This window comes from Garra rufa, chromosome 18 (genome assembly GCF_049309525.1).
Source record: "Garra rufa chromosome 18, GarRuf1.0, whole genome shotgun sequence".
In the NCBI taxonomy this organism is placed as follows: Eukaryota; Metazoa; Chordata; class Actinopteri; order Cypriniformes; family Cyprinidae; genus Garra; species Garra rufa.
Window position 1 is genome coordinate 22,960,319 of NC_133378.1, and position 21,870 is coordinate 22,982,188.

The following is a 21,870-nucleotide window of genomic DNA, read 5'->3' on the forward strand; positions in this document are numbered from 1 at the left end:
TGCATGCGGCAGCTCTGGTGCAAACTGAATTTACTCTAATGCAGCCCAGCTGACGTTCAGTCACGGTGGCCTGAATTTAACGTTGCTTGACGTTCTGAACAGCACCTCAAGCTGGGAACGATGGAAAGAACAGAACGCAAAATATGTGTGCTCACATTCCCATTATGCAACAGGAAAGATGCTTCAGCCATAAACAACAGCTGTCACACCCAGTTGTGAGCGTAAGTGAGGATGATTTCAAGAAGTTAAAGAAATAAAAGATTGTTACTGTTTACGGACACTTTAAAGGGAATCCTGGGTATTAAGACTTGTATGGCTTTTTATATAATGTAAATTATCTCTCTTATTGAAATATGTAGTAAAAACCTCCCAAAAAGTTTTACATTATATATATAAAAAAAATCCACATTGTTTTATATGTATTTTGAACTATGAGGGGTGCCATTTTTTCAACGACATCAAAAGCTACTGGCACTACCTGTTGCTATTTTTTACTGTGACAACTCGGAAAATAAAATACGGATATAATGCCACATTGTGCGGCTTTTGTATGCATAAAAAGGAAGTTGCTTTTTTAATGTAACAAATCATTCAGGGGTTTTCTACTATATATTTGAGTAAGAAACATTGTTATATTAAGCCATACAAGTCTTAACACCCGGGGTTCCCTTTAAAGGTGAAGTTCACTTCCAGAGTAAAAATTCACAGTTATGTACTCACCCCCTTGTCATCCAAGATGTTCATGTCTTTCTTCAGTCGTAGAAAAAATTCTTAGAAGGGTTTTATCTAGAAAAACGTTATTTTTTTTGGAAAAGTTACAATTTCTATACTTTCTTACCTCAAATGCTCGTCTTGTCTTGCTCTGCCTAAACTCTGAACTGTTTTCCGGTTCAAGACAGTTAGGGTATGTCGAAAAACTCCCATCTCATTTTCTCCCTCAACTTTTAAATCGTCCTACATTGCTGTTTTACCTTTTTTTAAAGGATGTTTGATATTTGCAGGTTCACATTGCAAACACGGGGTTGTTACTTCTGCAACGATGTAGGATGATTTTTAAAGTTGAAGGTGAAAATAAGATGGGAGTTTTTCAACATACCCTAATTGACCTGAACCAGAAAAAAATGAGTTTAGGCAGAGCAAGACAAGATGAGCACTTAAGCTTAAAAAGTATATAAATTGTAACTTTAAATTGTAAACAAAAAACAATCGTTTAGCTAGATACGACCCTTCTTTCTCGGCTGGGATCTTTATAACCGCATTTGGGATCGTTTGAAGCTGCATTTAAACTGCATTTTGGAAGTTCAAATTCGGGGCACCACAGAAGTCCACTATATGGAGAAAAATAATCAATTTATATACTTTTTAACCACAAATGCTCATCTTGCACTAGCTCTGCAATACAAATGTGCATCTTCATGCAGTACGTAAACATGTTGGAAAGTTCATGCGTGGTTCGTTCTTCATCTATGTACTCATTTCTCTTCAAACTTTACAGTTGTCTGACATCGTTGTTTTACCTTTCTTTGCATGTTCGCTTTGTAAACACTGGGTCTGTCTGTCCGCTTACATCAGGCGTGCTTGACTATGTAATGCGTGAGGTCGAGCTGGTGTAAGACGAGCATTTGTGGTTAAAAAGTGTATAAATTTTTTTGTTAGAAAATGGTTCACTAGACAAGAGCCTTATTTCTCAGCTGTGCTTGTGTAGAGACCTCTGAAGCTGCAATAAAACTGCAATTTGGACCTTCAAACTATTGGCCGCCATTGAAGTTCACTATATGGAGAAAAATCCTGGAATGTTTTCCTCAAATATCTTAATTTTTTTCGACTGAAGAAAGAACAACATGAACATCTTTAATGACATGGGGGTGAGTAAATTATCAGAAAATTTTATTCTGAAAATGAGCTAATCCTACAAGCGAATGAGGACAATTTGAATTTTTTTGACTATTCTAGTAGAGTATTCTTTCTTAACCAATTTCCTAGAGCAGCACTAGAGCTGTGTGGAGTTCTGGCAGCTAAAACGTTGCTTTAAAACATTTAGAAAAAGCCAAGCGGTTTCAGAAAGTGACGTGAAAGCACTGAAGGGGAGAGATGTTTTGGCGAGAGAACAGGCTGCTCTCTGTTTTCTTCTCTTCCTCTCTCCCCACCTGGGCAGCACAGCCTGGCAGTGGATGATACGAGCGTTTGGCAGCCTGGTGCTCAGGGCCGACCCCGTGCCTCCACCTCCCGCCTCTGGCTTACCCATTCACCACCTCTGAACACAAACAGTGCCCTCGGCACAACAATGCAACATCTCCAAATACTGAGGTGAAAAAGATAGCCTGTAGTAGTTTTGAAACAAAGTACAGATTTCAGAAGTTTTAATAAGGTGTTTAACTTGACAACCCTATGAAGTGTTAGATTAATTTGTTGTTTCACACTTTATAAAATACAATGGTGTAGAAAAAAGAAACATGTAATTACTACAACAGGAGCTGTACATGGTTCTTAAAGGAACAGTACACCAAAAAATATTTCTTGGCGAGCTATTCCTTTAATAACAGTATAAATCATGTTTGGATGTGAAATAGAAATGCTGATGTAGCACTGTGACATTAGTCCTGATCAGAGAGCTCCAGGTCCTCAACCATATCTTCATCTCCCTCAGCCACCTCCCTCAGCTCTGTGCTCAATATCATCTTTGGTGCTTTGTCTTTAGAGGTCGAAGACTTCTGGTCACCATCTGAAACAATGACAAACATGAGGAACAGATAAATGACATGCTAACTAAAGTTAAGACAGCTGAAAAATACGAGCAAAATTATGTATAGCTCAGACATGAAGCATAGTGAATATCTAACCCTGCACAGAGACAATCCTTAATCATTTCAAAAACATATAATCACCTGAATCATCCTCCTCCAAGTCATCTACATCCTCTTTATCATCATCACCGCTCATGTCTGAAAGGTCCTCAAGGCCTTCATCATCCTCAGATTCACCTTTTTCTCCTGTAAATAAAATCAGATAATGTCTTTAGAACAATATTCATTCATTCATTCCCGAAGTTGTAATCCAAATGGCCTTATAAGTGATCTTACTGATACTTAGGAAAAGTGAACAGGTTGATTTCAAAATCAACATGAAATCAAAATTTATTGGTGCACATCAGCCTGAATTCTAGTCAAGTATTTTTTTTTAAATCCTCGATTGCATGTTTCCCTGTATCGAGTCATTTTCAAAAAAGTGGCGCATTCCACATATTAAACCCATTTAAAAATCATAAAGCATAATGCTATTAAAAATTAACAAATGCTACGATTCAGTTAGATAAATATATGCAATGCAGGTAAAAATATATGTGCTTTGATTATTTACATGCGTGTAGGTTACATACGTGTGTGTCAGAGCGGCTCCATTCACAGTAAATGCTGCTCCACACAAACTGTTAGCATTTACATGTGTGGAGCATCTTAAACTTCATCTCTTTTTTATTATAACATTCATCTGGGAATGCAACGTGCACCATTTCATTAGATTTGTAAGGCAAGCCATTTATAAACCAACGCAAACACAGACGAATACATCAGTATCTTCCTCAATATGCTAACTGTTCATCACGATTTCAAAACAAAGGTTTAAACCCTTGACACGTTTTGATGTCCACATATTGAAGAAATTACAGTGGCTGTAGCTTTTCTATCATAAAGAAATGGCCAAATATTAAAGATTAAGTTGACATTTGAATTAAATGTGGTTTAGTCAATATTAAACAAGGATTAGATCCCGCTGTAAAGTGTAAAAACAATCGTTGGCATCCTCTGCAGTCATTTGTTATAATCCGTAATGTACATTAGCTCTATTGTTTATAATACATTATGTATTTGAACAGCTTTGTTTAATAAAACCATATGATTACTTGCTTTTGATATTTCATTTGCCTCATTGCTATTATATATGTATTTTAAGTCATTTTAAAGGCTATTGTTCACTTAGGTCTATTTTTATCACAACAATTTTTTTTAAGAATTCTCAGATTAATCATAAGAATAATCGACTGATTACTCGATTACCAAAATAATATTTAGCGACAGCCCTAGTCCAAAAAAATATGTTTGTCTTCATAATTTGAAATGCTTAAAATTAGTGACGGCAATTATTTTAGCCGTTTTTGCCTTTATTATGATAGGACAGTGTAGAGGAGACAGAAAGCGAAGTGGGAGAGAAAGAGAGGGGACGCCAGTAGCCCAATTTTTTTGGATAAACCAATTCTTAAATGCCACGATATAATCTTTTAGTGAAGTTTTGTTAACGAAAACCGAAAACAGCATAAACTTAAGTTACTTCTGGTGTTTTCCCATCTAACAATCAAAATAAAATTGTATCCTAAACATTCAAACAATAGCATTTTTAATGTGGTGTTAAAGACTGCTTTATCTGCCTCAGTTTAAGTGACACAGGAACTAATAATCTCATAATGAGTTGTAGCACAAAATGAACATGAATGAACAAAAAAAAAAAATCTGGGAAAACGAAAGTATTTTAACCATGGAAAAAGACAGCTTGTAAAGAAACAGCTTAAATAAATTAATATATTAAATAAAAATAACAATGTTGCATTTACCTCAGGAAAACCATGGTAGGTTCATAAGCTAGATAGTTGGCTAGAAAACTTTAGAGTGAAGCATTTTGCTAAATAGATGCAATTTATTACATATTCATTATATTTTTAATTAACCTGTTAGTGATGTCTTAATCATTTACTGCATGTATAAATTAATGTCATTAATACAAATATTTTAACATTAAAATGGAGGTAATTTTTTTTAATTGACATCTATACATCATCAAATAAGCTTTCCATTGATGTATGGTTTGGTAGGATAGGACTGGATTTGGCCAAGATACAACTATTTGAAAATCTGGAATCCTAGGTTGCAAAAAAATTAAAAATATTGAGAAAATCGGCTTTAAATTTGTCTAAATGAAGTTCTTAGCAATGCATATTACTAATCAAAAAATTACATTTTGATATATTTACAGTAAGAAAATCACTAAATATCTTCATGAAACATGATCTTTACCTAATATTCTAATGATTTTTTTTTTGACCCATACAATGTATTTTTGGCTACTGCTACAAATATACCAGTGCTACTTAAGACTGGTTTTGTGGTCCAGAATCACATATAATTATATCATCAAAAGGTTAAAAACATTAAAAACTGCCTTATTTGCTATTTAAAGGGATAGCTCACCCAAAAATGAAAATTCTGTCATTAATTATTCACCCTTATTTTGTTCCAAACCTGCAAAACATTTGTACATCTTCGGAACAAAAATTAAGATATATTTGATGAAATCCAAAAACTTTCTGACCCTGCATATATAGCATCACAATTGAAAAGTTCAAGACCCAAACATTTAGTAAGGACATTGTTAAAATAATCCATGTGACATCAGTGGTTCAACCGTAATGGTATGAAGCTACGAGTATACTTTTTGTGTGCAAAGAAAACAAAAATAATGATTTCCTTTAACAATTTCTCCTCTTCAGTGTCTCTGCCACCATTCACAAGAGTACCATGAGGAATGCTCTCAGATTTCATCAAAAATATTTTAATTTGTGTTCTAAAGATGAACACAGGTCTTGCAGGTTTGGAACGACATGAGGGTAGAGAGCAATTAATGACACAATTTTCATTTTTGGATGAACTATCCCTTTAAATGTTTGTATACATCTCCATTTTCGAGTTATTTTCCATTTTGGTTTGGCTAAATTAAAAAGTTAAAAAAATGTGTTGCCTCACTATTTAAAATATTAAAAGACTCGGTCTGTGTCTAAAATGTCTTTTGACTTCATATGAACTTTTCACTCTGTATGTGAATAATCAAGGTTATAATGTACCATTTAAAGTTGAATTCCAATGAAAAACACTCAACAGAAAGAGCTTGCTTGATTCTAGTGGAAGCGTTTGTCTAGAGACTAAACTACACCACAGTTGACCTACCCATGCTGCTCACTCATAGGTTACTATTTACATGACAAAAATAGAGGCTAGCTTCTGACAGCAATTTAGCCTGGCTAATCCAGAGGTGTGTGTGGGAGTGTCTCGTGCTCTCTGAAGAGGACGGGGTTGAAATCCCAGAGCTTTGAAGTGGGATTTGATTAGATGCTGCCTGGGAGGTGAATGGCAGCACAGACACCTCCCCAGCCAGGCACCCTCCACCCTAATTACCCAGCACACACTGGAGCCAGCCAGAGGGGGGAGCCGAGCTTAACACCAGGCACACACCTTGCTGCTGAGAGGAGCCTCATGCATCTTAATATAACTGGCGACCGGCTGACCGGAGAGTTCAGAGAGGGTACGGAAAGTCCACCAGGAGCACGAGGCAAAGACTTTAATGACTGCCTGCGGCCTGATCAATAAAGTGAAAATGAAAAACAAAAAGAAAACAAATCAAAGACACAATCTACATGTGGCTCTCAGCACTGAAAACAGCCTTGACACAGCAACACTGAAAATAAGGGTGTTTACAAACTTTAAGATGGAGAAACCTCAAGCCAAGTCTTTGAGAACGCTGATGGCATTAAACAACCTGGCACACTGCAGCGACAACAAAACAACAAACACGACGCAAGAATATTAACGGGCCAAAAGCAGACCTACCCAGCAGGTAGTGAAGCACTCCAAAACTTTAGAGACAAACTAGAAAGTAGAAGTTGGGAAAAGTCATAAGACTACCTCAAAACAGTGACAGATGCAGCACATTAATTGGACAATATTGGGCCAATCTGAGTTTATTGGAGCTTGGAGATAGGAGCTTAAGTTTGAGATATAAATAAAAAAATATTATACACCAGTTTGCCATCAGTAGCTGCATCTTTATTACCCTTCAAAATAAGCAAACTGAAGTTGCGAAATTAAAATACGGCCAATGGAAACACATCAATTTCACAAAAACTCACATTTATCGCAAAAAAGTTTTTACGCTCACATGAGGTGGTTCTTCAGGAAATTTGAAAAAGGTACCTTTTGCAAAACTGCAATGGAAACAATGGCATTTATAGCTCAATTGTGACCCTGGACCACAAAACCAGTCTTAAGTCGCTGGGGTATATTGTAGCAATAGCCAAAAATACATTGTATGGGTCAAATTTATTGATTTTTCTTTTATGCCAAAAATCATTAGGAAATTAAGTAAAGATCATGTTCCATGAAGATTTTTTGTCAAATTCCTACAATAAATATAACAAAATGCAATTTTTGATTAGTAATATGCATTGTTAAGAACTTAATTTGGACAACTTTAAAGGTGATTTTCTCAGTATTTTGATTTTTTTGCACCCTTAGATTTCAGATTCTCAAATAGTTGTATCTCGGACAAATTTTGTCCTATCCTAACAAACCATACATCAATAGAAAGCTTATTTATTGAGCTTTCATATGATGTATACATTTCAGTTTTGTCAAATTTAACCTTATGACTGGTTTTGTGGTCCAGGGTCACAATTGGCATGCGTAAGTCACATAATCATTCTTTAATGTACTATAACCTCCAAATAGCGTACTCATACATAAACCTACCAACATTGGTCACCAATGACTTATCACAAGAGGAAAAAAAAAAATGCGTTTAGTCGTATAACATTGGTTAATGGAAACGCCACATTTCGCGATAGTTTTTTATTGACATTTATAAAATAAAAGAAGTTAAGTTGTAATGGAAACATAACTATTAATTTTAAAGATGTATAGAATTAAAGATAAATAATAACTATTGGGGTCAGTAAGATGTTTAAATGTTTTTGAAAGAAAGGCTGTATTTATTTGATCAAAGATACAGTCACTTTCACTTTGTAAAATATTATTAAAATTACTTTTGTATTTTAATATATTTTAAAATATAATTTATTCCTGTTATGGCAAAACCATCTTTAGTGACACACACAAACCTTCAGAAATCTAGAAATATTTCTTATTATTGTCAATGTTAAAAACAGCTGTGCTGACTATTTTTTTTTTTTTTTGGAAACCCTGATTATTTTTTTCTTATTCCACTTCTGTTCCAGGACTGTTGATAGTATTACTACGACTAAATACAATTATTAAAACATTATATTTTGAGCAATATTTACTAGAAAAATTATTTACCAGAAAAAAATTAAATACATAACAGTATTTTTGAAAAAAAAAAATAGAAGGAAATATAAAATCAGCTAATTAGAGATACTTTTGATTACTGAAATTTAATGAAACTATTAAAATAGAATCCAGAAAATTAATGGAAAACAAAATTTGGTAAAAATAAATTTGAGAAAAAAATAAAACATTTCATAGGCCCTTAAAAATGCTATTTTTGTTAACCATTTTTTTAACAGTCTAGAAAAATTAAAACAGAAAAAAAATGAAATTTGTAAAAAAAAAAAAAAAAGTCATAGAGCCCTAGAAATAATAACATTATAAATTTTTTGTAACATTATTTATTTACTATACTTTTGATCAATTTAATTTGTCTTTACTGAACAAAAATATAAATTTCTTTAAAGAAGTCTGACCCCAAATTTCTAAATGCCAGCGAATTTTCATTTTTTTTTTAATTTAAATTAAATGTGCAAAATGGTTTACAACAAAAATAACTGCAGTATATATACTAAGTCAAAAGTTTTTAAACAGTAAGATTTTTTGTAAATAAGTCTCTTCTGCTCAGCAAGCCTGCATTTATTTTATCCAAAATACAGCAAAAACAATAACATTTTGAATTTTTTTCAACTATTTAAAAAAAGTGTTTTGTATTTGAATATAGCTTTTAAAATGCATATTATTCCTGTGATCAGCTACATTTTTAACCTCATTACTCCAGTCTTCAATGTCACATGATCCTTCGAAATCATTCTAATATGCTGATTTGCTGTTCAAGAAACATTTTTTCTATAATTATCAATACTTGAACAGTTGAGTAAATTTTTTCAGGATTTTTTGATGAATAGAAAGATCCAAAGATCTGCATTTATCTGAAATAAAAAGCTTTTGTAACATTTCTAACATTACTAAAAACAATTGATCAAAAGTGATAATAAAGACATTTATAATGTTACAAAAGATTTCTATTTCAGATAAATGCTGTTCTTTTGAACTTTCTATTCATCAACGAAACCTGAAAAAATTATATTCAGCTGTTTTCAACAAAATACTAATACTAATAATACTAACAAAAGTTTTTTGAGCAGCAACTCAGAATATTAGAATGATTTCTGACGGATCAAGTGACTGGAGTAATTATGCTAAAAATTCAGCTTTGAAACCACAGGAATAAATTACATTTTAAAATATATTCAAACAGAAAAATTGCAATGTTTTTGCTGTACTTTGGATCAAATAAATGCAGGCTTAGTGAGCTGAAGAGACTCATTTAAAAAAAAACAAAAAAACATTACAAATCTTACTGTTCAAAAACTTTTGACTGGTAGTGTAATAATATTACTAAAAGGGGTCAACATTTGAAGTGGATCAAAAAAGTTAACCATTGTTTTGGTTTTAGGAGAACTTTGATGAAAGGTTTTGACCCACTTTAAATGTTGACTACTGTATACCTCAAATATAATGGACATTCAGTGTTTTCGTGTTTTAAATGAAATATTATGCACATTGAGCTAGCTGTCATTAAACTGTATTTATATTTGTATTCCACTACCCATCAGAAACTGCTTGACCACTAAGTTAACCTCCCTCCAGCACAACCAGTCGCAGTCAGATCCTGTAACAGCCTAGCATCCAGGCTATGGGCATCTAAATATTGCTATGTCATGTGAATGCACATGAATAACATTATGAATAATAGTCTCCTCCTTCTAATCCCACCCTCGTCATTTCCTACCCAAGTTCTCACTACAGCAACGACTCCTACAGCCGCTTATACTTAATCTCTGCCATGTGACTGCCATAAAACCAACTGCAGAAGTCAAAATGTCTTAATCAAAAGTGTCGAAAAGCGAAATATATTTGTTGGCTTGGAAAAGGAATAAAACAAAACAACAAATCAACAACAAAAAAAGGGCCTTTTGTTTGACAATATGCAACCGAGACCACAAATTAATATATTAGAGGTCACATGACTGTGTTCCTCGGGTCTAAGCGCTGGAGGTATGGGGCCAGTTAAGCCGTGTGGTGAAGGAGCGGCCACTAACATCTTTCCAAGCGAATGTTTTGAATTACAAACCCCCACTGGGATCCAAGTATGCAAAAAAAAAAGCTTCCTGTAAGAGAGAACAGCGTAAGAGAGAGCGAGAGACAGACAGAATGAGAGAGAGATTTGTAGGGACTCCACACAATGAGCACCAGATGTAAAAAAAAAAAGCCCTTCCTCTCGCCGCCCACCTCCATGGGACTTTTTCTGCGGCTGTCGGCCTGTCGGCTCATGGGCGGGAGGAGTGGGAGAGTGTGGCATGTGTCCGACACATGACCCAGCACACAACTCCAGATATAGAGTTAAAGAGGAGAGGCAAGTGCACGTGTGACAGCTGACCTGCCCTCCACTGAGATCCATTCACACACAGAGAGAGGAAAAGAGAACACAAGAGCAAGCGATTCTAGGCTCACACATCCGAAATGTATTTATTTTGGGCATTCCTTAGTTAAAAATGAATATATTTAAAATACATTCATTTCATACTAAGTATAGTTCAAATCTATTAACATATTTAATGACGTATCGCTCGAGACTTGATATAAAAATTATAATAAAACATCATTTGGAGTACTACTTGTGCACAATGCACATTTCTTACTATTAATGCTAAAATGTGTTTTAATATCATTTTCAATAAGGATTGTATGATCTCTGTATAATATTAGCAGGGGTGCACATAAGTGGTCCGCAGGTGCGACAAAAATAAGAAAATGGGCCGTGTAAATAAGTTCAGAGCGCGCATTTGCGTACCGACATGGTTGCAGCTGTTAATGTGCAATTACCATTTTAGTAACACTGTAATACTGCATTAGATTTCTATTCGAACTAAAAGCAAAATTATAGGCTATTCGCTGCCGTTTTCAAAGCACAATGCAAAAATGTGACATTTCATTCAGTGACGCTCTTCACTGAAGGTTCTTTAATCGAAAGTGCGTATGCTGAAGGTCATCGGCATTCGCGAATCTGTGCACCTTTCGCATTACATACTTCTCGGCAACCTGCCAAAATAAAGGCTTGCTAATGTATGTCTGAAAATGAAAATTCACATAAAAAAGTAAATACTATTAAGTTAAGTTTACTATAAAATAATTGTATTTTAATGTAATACTTACTTTTTATATTAAAAACATAATACTACTACCACACTTTATTATTTTGTTTATTTTTTATATATATATAAAAAAAACTAAATAAATAACTTCCAATGATATTATTATTACTATAATTTTATATTTAATTATATTTAATGGGTCACACTATGTGTAGTGTAAGGACCAAACCAAAGCTCCAGTTTTGAGAACCAGGCTAAAAAACTTATGTGAACCCCTAAATATTAGTCTTTAAATGCAAGATATTTAAAGTGAACCTTAAGTATACTTGTAATAGTTCCACTTTAGCAGAATCCAATATACTTCAGTATATCTTTAGTTGGAACTCAGCACTACTTCTGCACAATTAAAGTACATTAAGTACTTTGTTGTTCCAATTTACCAGACTATGTATACCAGCTCAGTATACTAAAAGTACAACTGCAGGGTATTTTTATTAAGTACACTACCAGTCAAAAGTTTTTGAACAGTAAGATTTTTTTTTTTTTAAGATAATAATAATAATAATAATAAATATTTATTAAGCACCAAATCAGAATACTAGAATGATTTCTGAAGGCTTTTACATTTTAAAATTTATTTAAATAGAAAAGTTATTTTAAATAGTTAAAATATTTCAAACTTATTGTTTTCGCTGTACTTTGGATTAAAAAAAATGCAGGCTTGGAGAGCAGAAGAAAAACAAAAAATCTTAAAAACCTAAAAGACTGGTAGTGTATATAAATATGTAAATGTATTTGTAATATTCTTAGGATGAAATAAACTTCAAATACATTTTATTATATTTACTTTTCACTCTGGTTTGTGTGTGTGTGTTATTTGTTAGATAATTGTTAATAGTTTTCGAATTATATAATACAGTTTCCTGCTTCTACTGAAAAGCTTATAAATATTCAATATCAACTGTAAAGATTTTTTTAATTTAAAATGTTCAAAGCCAACATGAAACTAAAATTATCTGCAAATATTATTGGAATATATAAAGAATAGTTATCTATAGTAATAGTAATTTTTCATCAAAATTTAACCTCGCTTCAGCTCCTCCCCTCTAATCCTGTCATATAGAGCAGCGCTTCTCAATTCCGGTCCTTGTGTACCCCTGCTCTGCGTATTTTGTATGTCTCTCTTAGTTAACACACCTGATTCAGATCATCAGCTCGTTAGAAGTGAGCTCCGTGCATGAACTGTGTTCCGATTGACATGGTCCCTACACAGTGCCCATTGCACCCTACTTCCCTGAGCAAGTTTAACAAGCTTAACTTAACTTTGGAACATTCATTCATGAATTTGAGCTGCGCCATTGCCTGCAGCGTCTTCACACACAGACGAAACTTACTAGAGAAGCGTAAAATGTGACAGTTTACCTCTGTAAATAAATATAATTTCAATTCACGTCTTGCACACTTCAGTGCCCTTTGAATGAAACATATACGTTCAACTGGAATCATGGCGGAATATCCTGTGATGTCCACTTCGCAGGGCACTTAACAGTCGAATAGAACAAACGCCTGAAGCGATAAGAGAAACACAAAATGTGCAGAGTGAAGGTACGCGAGGACTGGAATTGAGAACCACTGATATAGAGAACACTTTTACAATCAGTTGAAGAAAGTTAATATTTTTTGCATAAAACATGCTTAAGATGTACTCACCTTAAGGCTTCCCCTGTAAATCACTTTTAAGGAGTCAAATATCACCTTGTAATGGGAAGTCTAATTTTTAATCAGATTTTTAAATTATTGATTAGATGGTGCTCCTGAATTTTTTTTAAGTTAGGAGTACAAGTGAAAGAAAAGTAAGCGTAGAGCCCTGAAAGGCATTTTGCCGAGTTCATATTAACTTGACTTTTGATTCTAAATTTTGTGTCTCTGTGTTCTGTTTTAGTTTAGCAAACAGAAAACTGAAACTGGATATAGCAATTTTGTGAAATGACAAAAATAAATGTAAAAAATAAATAAAAATAGTGTTTAATTTTACTATAAGTGTGCGATTAATTGCAGTTAAACACACGAAAAGGGTATGATTAATCGTGATTAAAACAATTTTTTATCTATTGACTGCCCTAATATATATACACACACACATATAGGGCTGGGCGATTTGGCCTAAAATCAAAATCTCTATTAATTGAACATTTTAACCCGATTACGATTAATGAACGATTATTTTATTCATTAATAAAATTATATTTAATTATATTTAAATAATATTTATTTTTTTGCCCTCATAGTTCACTGACAAGTTTTGTACAGTAAATATGCGCACATATTACAAGTGAGAGATTTTTGAATGAAGGGTGCACACACTATCTACTATCTATGATTATTTATTGAACATCAGTGTTGAACAACTGTAATTAAAGCACACATTGCTTAAAACGAAAAGTCACATTTTTCTTAAATTAGTGAAAATAAATAACTTGCACTTTTGGAAACAAAATAAATTATCCATAAAATAATAATAAATATTAAAAGTAGAAAATAAGCAGTATCTCTTCTAAATAAAATTACTCTTGTATATCCTGTAAATACTTTTTACTGTATAAATACTGCTTAAGCTCTCCATCGACATGTCGGCGGAATAACGTAACGTAACGGAGCGGGGTCACGTGACTCCACACGCAGTAATGTTTTTAAAGGGAAAGTAATTGAAATAATTGACCTGGAAAAATTTGATCGATTATAGGTTCTGAATGTCGATTTCGATTACTTTGATTAATAGCCCAGCCCTACACACACATATATACATGGGCGACATTTGACTCTTGAGTCAGGGGGGGCAAGAAAAAAAAAAATCAGATGTAAGCATTAAAACAGTGCCCTACGGTATTGCAGCACATCAAAGCAGTCAATTAAAGCGCTGCACTTCAGCCCGGGCCGATGGGCCCTGACTTTTTGTTACACCCCAGGGCTACGGCTTCGGGCCAATTTTCACGTCATAGTTCAGACCCGGGCCGGCATTGGGCCGGTTTTAGGCTTCTCCTTATTTTCATAATTTAGACATCCATCAATTATGGTGAAGAAAAAAAAATGCCGCGCTGGTGGAAACAACACGAAACTTCACTTTCGCTTTCACTTTTGAGACCGACTCAGACACCGTTTAGTGTGCTTTAGCGCAGCTGAATCCGCGTTCAAGCGCACACAATAGGCTAAAACTCGCCCCAAGCACCGGCAAAAATAAATAACAATGAATGTGTCGAGGAAAGAGTAAGGACATAAATGAATTATTTATTAATTAATTTGTGTATTCTGAGTCAGTGTCGCAAAGATCCTGACTCGCAATCTCCTTTTTGGACGCGCCTTTAGAGAGAAATTCATCTTTACGGATTACATGAAAGAGTTTGTGCTTTTGATTTGTTTTATTTCGTTAAGTAATAATTTAAAGCTTTCTATAAATGTATTTATTATGTCTGTGAGGCATGCATTTCACTTCATTTTGTTAAGCACTCCTGTTCAAGAACCAGACGGCAGAAAGCACATAATTTCTGTTTTCTTTATTTTATAAAAATGCTGTAACATTTTTTTCGATGTATTACTCGTACTTTGTGAGCAAAAATGACGGATAATTTTAAATTGCTTCCAATGAAAAAAATGCAAGTGATCGCGCTGGTGCCTCGATGTCCTGCAAGCTTTAGCTTCCACTTTCTGCACAAACTATGCGCATATAGCGCACATTTATCTGTAACGTTTAAACTACCATTGTTTTATACTTGAACTGTTTTATATCTATAGATTTCATTTTAGGCAAGTCGTGATGATTTGAGAAGGCAAACTGATCAAACAGACTATGATCAGTCTTCCGCTGGGCGCTGTTCGGTAAATATATATATATTTAACGAATAAAAAATGCTCCAAGCGTTTTTCTAAATTAGCTAAATAAAAAACGAAACTAAATATAAACATTTTGCCATTACATACAAAACTGAACTATTTTATAGCTGAAACAGTAAGTTGTTTTGGGAGAAGGGGAAAATATATTTTTATCCCGTCTATTGCTTCACCGTTATTTCGAGAATAAACCCAGCGTAAATATGCAAATGTCACTCCCAAAACATATCAGCTTGCATGTGCCGAAAAACGAAAGTTTCATACAAATTCTAAATGGATTATAGCCTGGAAAGTGCAAAGCACGCTCCCCTTATTATCACTAAAAGTTCATAGAGATCTCACAAAATTCCGTTATAATTAATAAAGCTCTCTAAACTACACAATTAATATTTTTATTTACATCGCGTCTACACTCATAAGATGATTCACGAGCGCACAAAACGGCACTTAATAAAAACCGATCAGGCGCTTTCAGCAGTGAGTGAATTCTGACAAGTGTTTCTAATTGTTCAGAAACAACAGATATGTCTGTGATTGGCTACATTGCTCAACACTGCAAAAACACGTTGGATAGTTTGCCAGATCTTCAATTGCTTTGCTTTCGTTTGAGGGTTATATAGCAGCGGGGCTGTCGAGGATTCCATGACTAACCACAGGGGGGGCAACTGCCCCCCCCTTGCCCCCCCCTAATGTCGCCCATGCATGCATGCATACATATATATATATATATATATATATGGAGAGAGAGAGAGAGAGAGAGAGAGAGAGAGAGAGAGAGAGAGAGAGAGAGAGAAAGAGATTTTGATGTGAGGGAGCAACAGGGAATGAACATTTTCACCGGGAGAAGCATTATTATGGACATTATTATGGTTGTTTTGGCTATAGGCAACAGTTTAAAGTGATGGATTTGTTTCGTACAGACACAAAACTTTTCACTTTACAAGGAGTTAACTGATAGATTGGTGTTGTGTGGATTACTTGTGGATTACTGCGATGTTTTTATCAGCTGTTTGGACACGCATTCTGACGGCACCCATTCATTGCATTGGATGCTTTTCAACAAAATGCAATTTTTGGGTAAACTATTTCTTTAAGCATTACAATAAAACAATAAAATAAAGTTGCACTTCAACAGATCTGTTGGATTAATACTTTGTGTTTCAGAACTCATTCTGAGATGAGAATCTGCAGACAGTGCAGTGCAATGGACTACAGCCTCCCAGTGACAAATAAGGGCATTACAGGAAAACAAAACTCAAGGAATCTTTCCCATTGCACATTTTGCAATACAGGAACATGGTAATAAATTAGCATAAAACCTTACCTTTTGATTTGAACAGGTCATCACCATCGTCGTCACTATCCGACTCAAAAAGACCCTTGAACTCCTTCTTGTCAGCTCTCTTCTCCGCAAACCTCTTGCGTTTGATCTCAGGAAGATTCAAATCCTCCATCTAAATTAAAAAGCGATGGAAAAGAAAAAAAAAAAGTTTAAATGCTGTCATTAATCAAAACACGACAAAAACATGAACAAAACACTCTAGACATAATAATAATGAGAATATAATGCTGATAAATGCTTCTGTTTTTTCATTTCAGATTTAGTTTTAGACTAAATCTGGTTGAATGGAAGAAGTGGAAGTGTTTTTTTTTTCTAGCTGATGTACAATGAGCTATTCTTTGAGTTTCCTTCTCATTAACATCAGATGTCACAAAATGAGTCACTGTTGAGACTTCAACCTCTTTTATCTATATATATCTTAATACTACAAAAGATATAATATAATAGAAGTTAACAAATTTAGAAATCAAGAGTAAAAAAATAATAAAGTTACATTATTTTCTCCTAAAAACATAATGGGACATAAGTGTGTGTGTGTGTGTGTGTTGATGGAGGAAGTGGCAGGAGGGAGGCAGTGGTAATCAGATCTGAGCGTGGGGACTCGGTGGATCAAAGCCTGGGACGCAGCCCTGAGCGCTATAATACTCTTCCTGTAGCACTAGCCCTGCCGCCTCCTCCGCCAATCTGCCGCTTCCTAGACGCCAACACTCCGCCTGGTGTCATCTCCATTATCTCCCCATGGACACGCTCCAGCTCCACACACATACACGAACACACACAGTAGGTGCTTTCACAGAACCAGCACTACAGTTTTCACAAAGACAGTCACATCTGTGCATTTCATATAAGACTGGCATTAAAAAAAGCACTGGGATAAACAGCCATGTCGAAATATATAATCCAAATAATGAGATTCTGTTTCTAAAGATCAAACTATAGCATTGTAATGATGCTCTCTCTGGTAAAACATGACGGAGTTGTCTAAATCCTGCTTCCTCTGAGAGGTGTGGTTTGGATTATTCTAGTAATCATGGTTGTGGTTTTGGCACTTTTTACCCTTTCTTTTCCAGAGATCTCCAGCTGAATCTCCTTCTCACGAAGTTTCTTCCACTGGCTGTAATATTTAGTGAGCGGAGTGCCTTCCTCTGCTACCTGCTTCTCCCAGGCCGCCTGTAAACACACCAAAATAAACACAGTGAATGTTACTACATAGGAGAGTTAAACAAAAGGGATCTCAATACACATTCTCAACAAAATAAAGCCATAAAGTTACTCAAAAAGTACAATCGCTGGCCATGATGAGTACACACAGGCTTGCTCTGTTATGGTGGATCAATAACCCCCTCCCCAAAACGAAACAGAAATATTGTAAGGTCTATCACTATACTCTGAAGTGTATTGATGAAGTATCAATTGTAGCGGTCCAAGAAGCGAGCCTTGGTGCACACCTTTTCTCCGAAACAGCAAAAATAAGTGGCAAACAGACGGATAAAGGGCTACTGGAGGGTGCAAGAGAGTGAATCCCTGCCAGACTTTCCTTAAAGGTCTTTGTGGATGATATTGATCAGGTAAAATGAGATTAGTTGACCTCTAAATTCAATAGACTGTAATAAATCCCGACTTCAGTCTACAGTTAGCGAAACTTATTTATAACAATTTGCAGTGGTTTGTAGGATAGCGAAAACGATCAAAGCTAGAAAAGGGCGCAATATGCTCTTTCCTTGATGCAACAGACCCAAACAATGCTAACAGATGTGTACATGACCAGCGAGGATGAGCTCCCTGGCAAACTGGGGGCTTCATCCTTTTGAAGCATCTGTTCAGCTACTGCTGTGCACATTCTGGAAGGAAGTCCTGATACGATCGCTCGGCACTACGGTGCTGAGGCTAAAACAAACCGCAAGAAATCACAACAATGTTTTAAGTCATTGCAACAGTTTACGTGCTCCCGATACATTGAGCTTTGGTGTTTAAAGCAGGTGATGCAGACTTTTAGAAGTGCTGATTTTTCATGTAACCAATATAGTTATTATAAACACACTGCCAGTCAAAAGTTTTTGAACAGGAAGATTTCTTTTTTTTTTTTTTTCCAAAAGTCTCTTCCACTCACCAAGCCTGCATTTTTTTAATCCAAAGTACAGCAAAAACAGTAACATTTTGAAATATTTTTACCATTTAAAATAACTGTTTTCTATTTGAATATATTTAAATTTGTAATTTATTCCTGTAATTTAAACGCTGATTTTTTTTTGCATAATTACTCCAGTCACATGATCCTTCAGAAATCATTCTAATATTCTAATTTGCTGCTCAAAAAACATCATTATTATTATTATTATTATTATTATTATGTTGAAAACAGCGGAGTAGAATTTTTTTTAGGTTTCTTTGATGAACAGAAAGTTCAGAAGAATAGTATTTATCTGAAATAGAATTATTTTGTAACATTATAAATGTCTTTATCATCATATTTGATCAATTTAAAGCATTCTTGCTAAGTAAAAGTATTAATTTCTATAAAAATATAGAAAACAATTATACTGATTCCAAGCATTCGAATGGTATAGTGTATAATGTTACAAAAGCTTTGTATTTCAGACAAATGCTGATCTTTGGATCTTTCTACTCAAAGAATCCTGAAAAAAACTGTATCCTGCTTTTTTCTGTAACTGTTTTAAATATATATAATAATAAAAATGTTTCCTGAACAGCAAATCAGCATTTTAGAATGATTCCTGAAGGATCATGTGACACTGAAGACTGGAGTGATGATGTTAAAAATGAAGCTTTGATCAAAGGAATAAATTACATTTTAAAATATATTCAAGTAGAAAACAGTGACTTTAAATTGTAATAAATAGTAAAAACGTTTCACAATATTACTGCTTTTGCTGTATTTTGGATCAAATAAATGCAGGCTTGGTGAGCAGAATAGATTTCTTTAAAAACCATTAAAAATCTTACTGTTTAAAAAAAACTTTTGACTGGTAGAGTAAATAATAAGCAAATAATAAATAAACCAGTAAAATAAATATATGCAAATATAAGTACGTATGCACTGTATTATGAGAGAGTAAGAAAGACTAAAACTTTTGTTTGTTTGTTTTTTACATTTAAATAAAATGAAAATTTATACTAAAAAGAAGAAATGTAGCCTTTGCAACAAACTAAAACAAGTTAAACCTGAAGTACTAAAATTACTAACTGAAATAAAACTTTAATTAAAATAGAAATAGACAATTATTTAGAAATATATAAAATTAAAAAAAAAAAAAAACATAAGAATTGAAAATCTAAAAAATAAAAGCTAATTCATAATATTAACAAAACTCCAGGTAGTTAGATATGCATTTATTTAGCCTCTGTGTGAAGGATTAGGGTTAGTATTAGAGCTGTTGGAGGCACTGGTACAATCCATAGAGACAGATATTTGTTTGTTGGACTGATCCGTGCGGCTCTATGCAGCTGTGCTGGCGGCAGTGCCGGGTGAGAAGTTTGCCATGCCACCCTCGTTACTAAAGGACATCTTTCCCGCTGGCCAGAGCCCAGCGACAGACGCACCCCGGCATGGTGCCATGCTGTCTGCGTGCTCTGCCCTGCTGCATCTCTCCCTACGGCTCAACATTACACAGTGGAGAGACACAGACCCTTCCACCCCTCCTTCATTTCAGTCTTAAACGGCCTTAAATATTTATCAGAAGCACGAGTCGGTCCAGAGACAGCGAGGGGCGGGGAGGAGAGATGAACGGGCTGTGCGTCGGCAGGGGTGACAAATGAGAGCGGAGATGGAGATGAATGGAGCCGAGATCTCGCCCCAGAGAGGAAGCAACTTCTCACCTTCTCTCACAACCTTCACCCCTGCCGTCCCCTCATTTTTTTTTCTTCCCACCAACTTTGTCATTATCAGCCCAGTCAGCACCAGGGTTATTATTGTTAACGGCTATGAAGACGAAATTAGCATTAAAAAAGAAAAGAAAGAAAGAAAAAATGTAATTCTAATTAAAGTTTTTTGCCAAAAAGTAAATAAAAACAGTGACATTTTCTGATTATATAACTAAATATAGATAAAACAATACTGAAACTAACATTTGCAATAAAAATAAAACGTAGAATGTTTACGTAGAAATGTAGAATTGTGCAATTGGTAAAAACAATAATAAACTATTAATATTACTATTATTATTATTATTATTAAACTATTATTAATATTAAACAATAATAAAAACAACAGATTATAAAATTAATACATATTTATTAAACAATAAATGCATATTTACATATTTATATATATTTATATTTATATATTTATACACTAACACTAATTAAAAGTAAACAAAATTAAAACAAATAAAAACAGTGACATTTTCTAATTATATAAAAATATAGATATAACAACATTTAAAATAAAAATATTTATACACACACCAACACTAATTAAAAGTAAACAAAAAATAAATGTATTATTATTGTTGTTGTTGTTATCAAAATTTAACAATTATTATTGTGTTTTATTATTATACTATTATTATTATTATTAGTAGTAGTAGTAGTAGTAGTAGTAAACAAATATAAAAGAATTGATTATAAAATTAATGCACATAACTTATTAAACATTAATGATATATTTATAGAGAAATTTAATATACATGAATTATATAACTAATTATAGATAATACAATAATGACACTAATTCAAAGTAAACTAAAATTATTATTCTTAATAATTATAATAATAATAATAATAATAATAACTTATTATTATATTATCATCATTAATCATTATATTATTGTGGTTATTATTATTGTTATTAATAAACTATTATTATTATTATTATTAAACAATTATAAAAAATAATTAAAAATGAATACATTTCTGTTTTTTAAGCATTACATATTTACAATTAACATTTACATATTTAAATATGAATAAAACATATCATCTATGGATGAAACTAAAATTTAAAATAAAAATAAAAAATATTAATACACCAACACTAATTAAATGTAACAAAAATAATAAAAACAGTGACATTTTCTGAATTAATATATATTTTCAATTCTATTTCATTTCTATTTTTTTTTCCCCAAAAAGAGATGCAAAAACAGAACGGAGGGCATCTGATTGATATAGAAAACAACCAACACGCTTCACTTTCTGTATACAATGTTTAGAAATTTGAACTCTAGAATTTTAAAATGGGTGACAACAACAACAACAATATTATTATTATTATAAATAATAATAATAATTATAACAAATATTATTGTTGCTTTTATTATTATTATTATGATTATAAAACAATGTAAAATATTTATTATAAAATGAATGCATATTATTTATTAAATACTAATTACATACACATAATTATTCATATATTAAATTCATATAAAAATTCATTATACATTATTAATTAATAAGTATG

At 33.4% G+C, this 21,870-nt stretch overlaps 1 protein-coding gene across 1 annotated transcript in view; it reads right to left on the minus strand.

Annotated features, from left to right (window-relative positions):
- Window positions 1-2,343: 2,343 nt before the first annotated feature.
- noc2l (NOC2-like nucleolar associated transcriptional repressor) overlaps window positions 2,344-21,870 on the minus strand; it is a 42,645-nt gene continuing 23,118 nt past the window's right edge. The window contains exons 16-19 of the mRNA XM_073823322.1: window positions 17,505-17,618; window positions 16,431-16,560; window positions 2,886-2,990; window positions 2,344-2,722 (exon numbers count right to left, since the gene is read on the minus strand). Coding sequence (XP_073679423.1) covers window positions 2,595-2,722; window positions 2,886-2,990; window positions 16,431-16,560; window positions 17,505-17,618 — 477 coding nt within the window. The 3' untranslated portion in view covers window positions 2,344-2,594. The remainder of the gene's footprint in view (window positions 2,723-2,885; window positions 2,991-16,430; window positions 16,561-17,504; window positions 17,619-21,870) is intronic.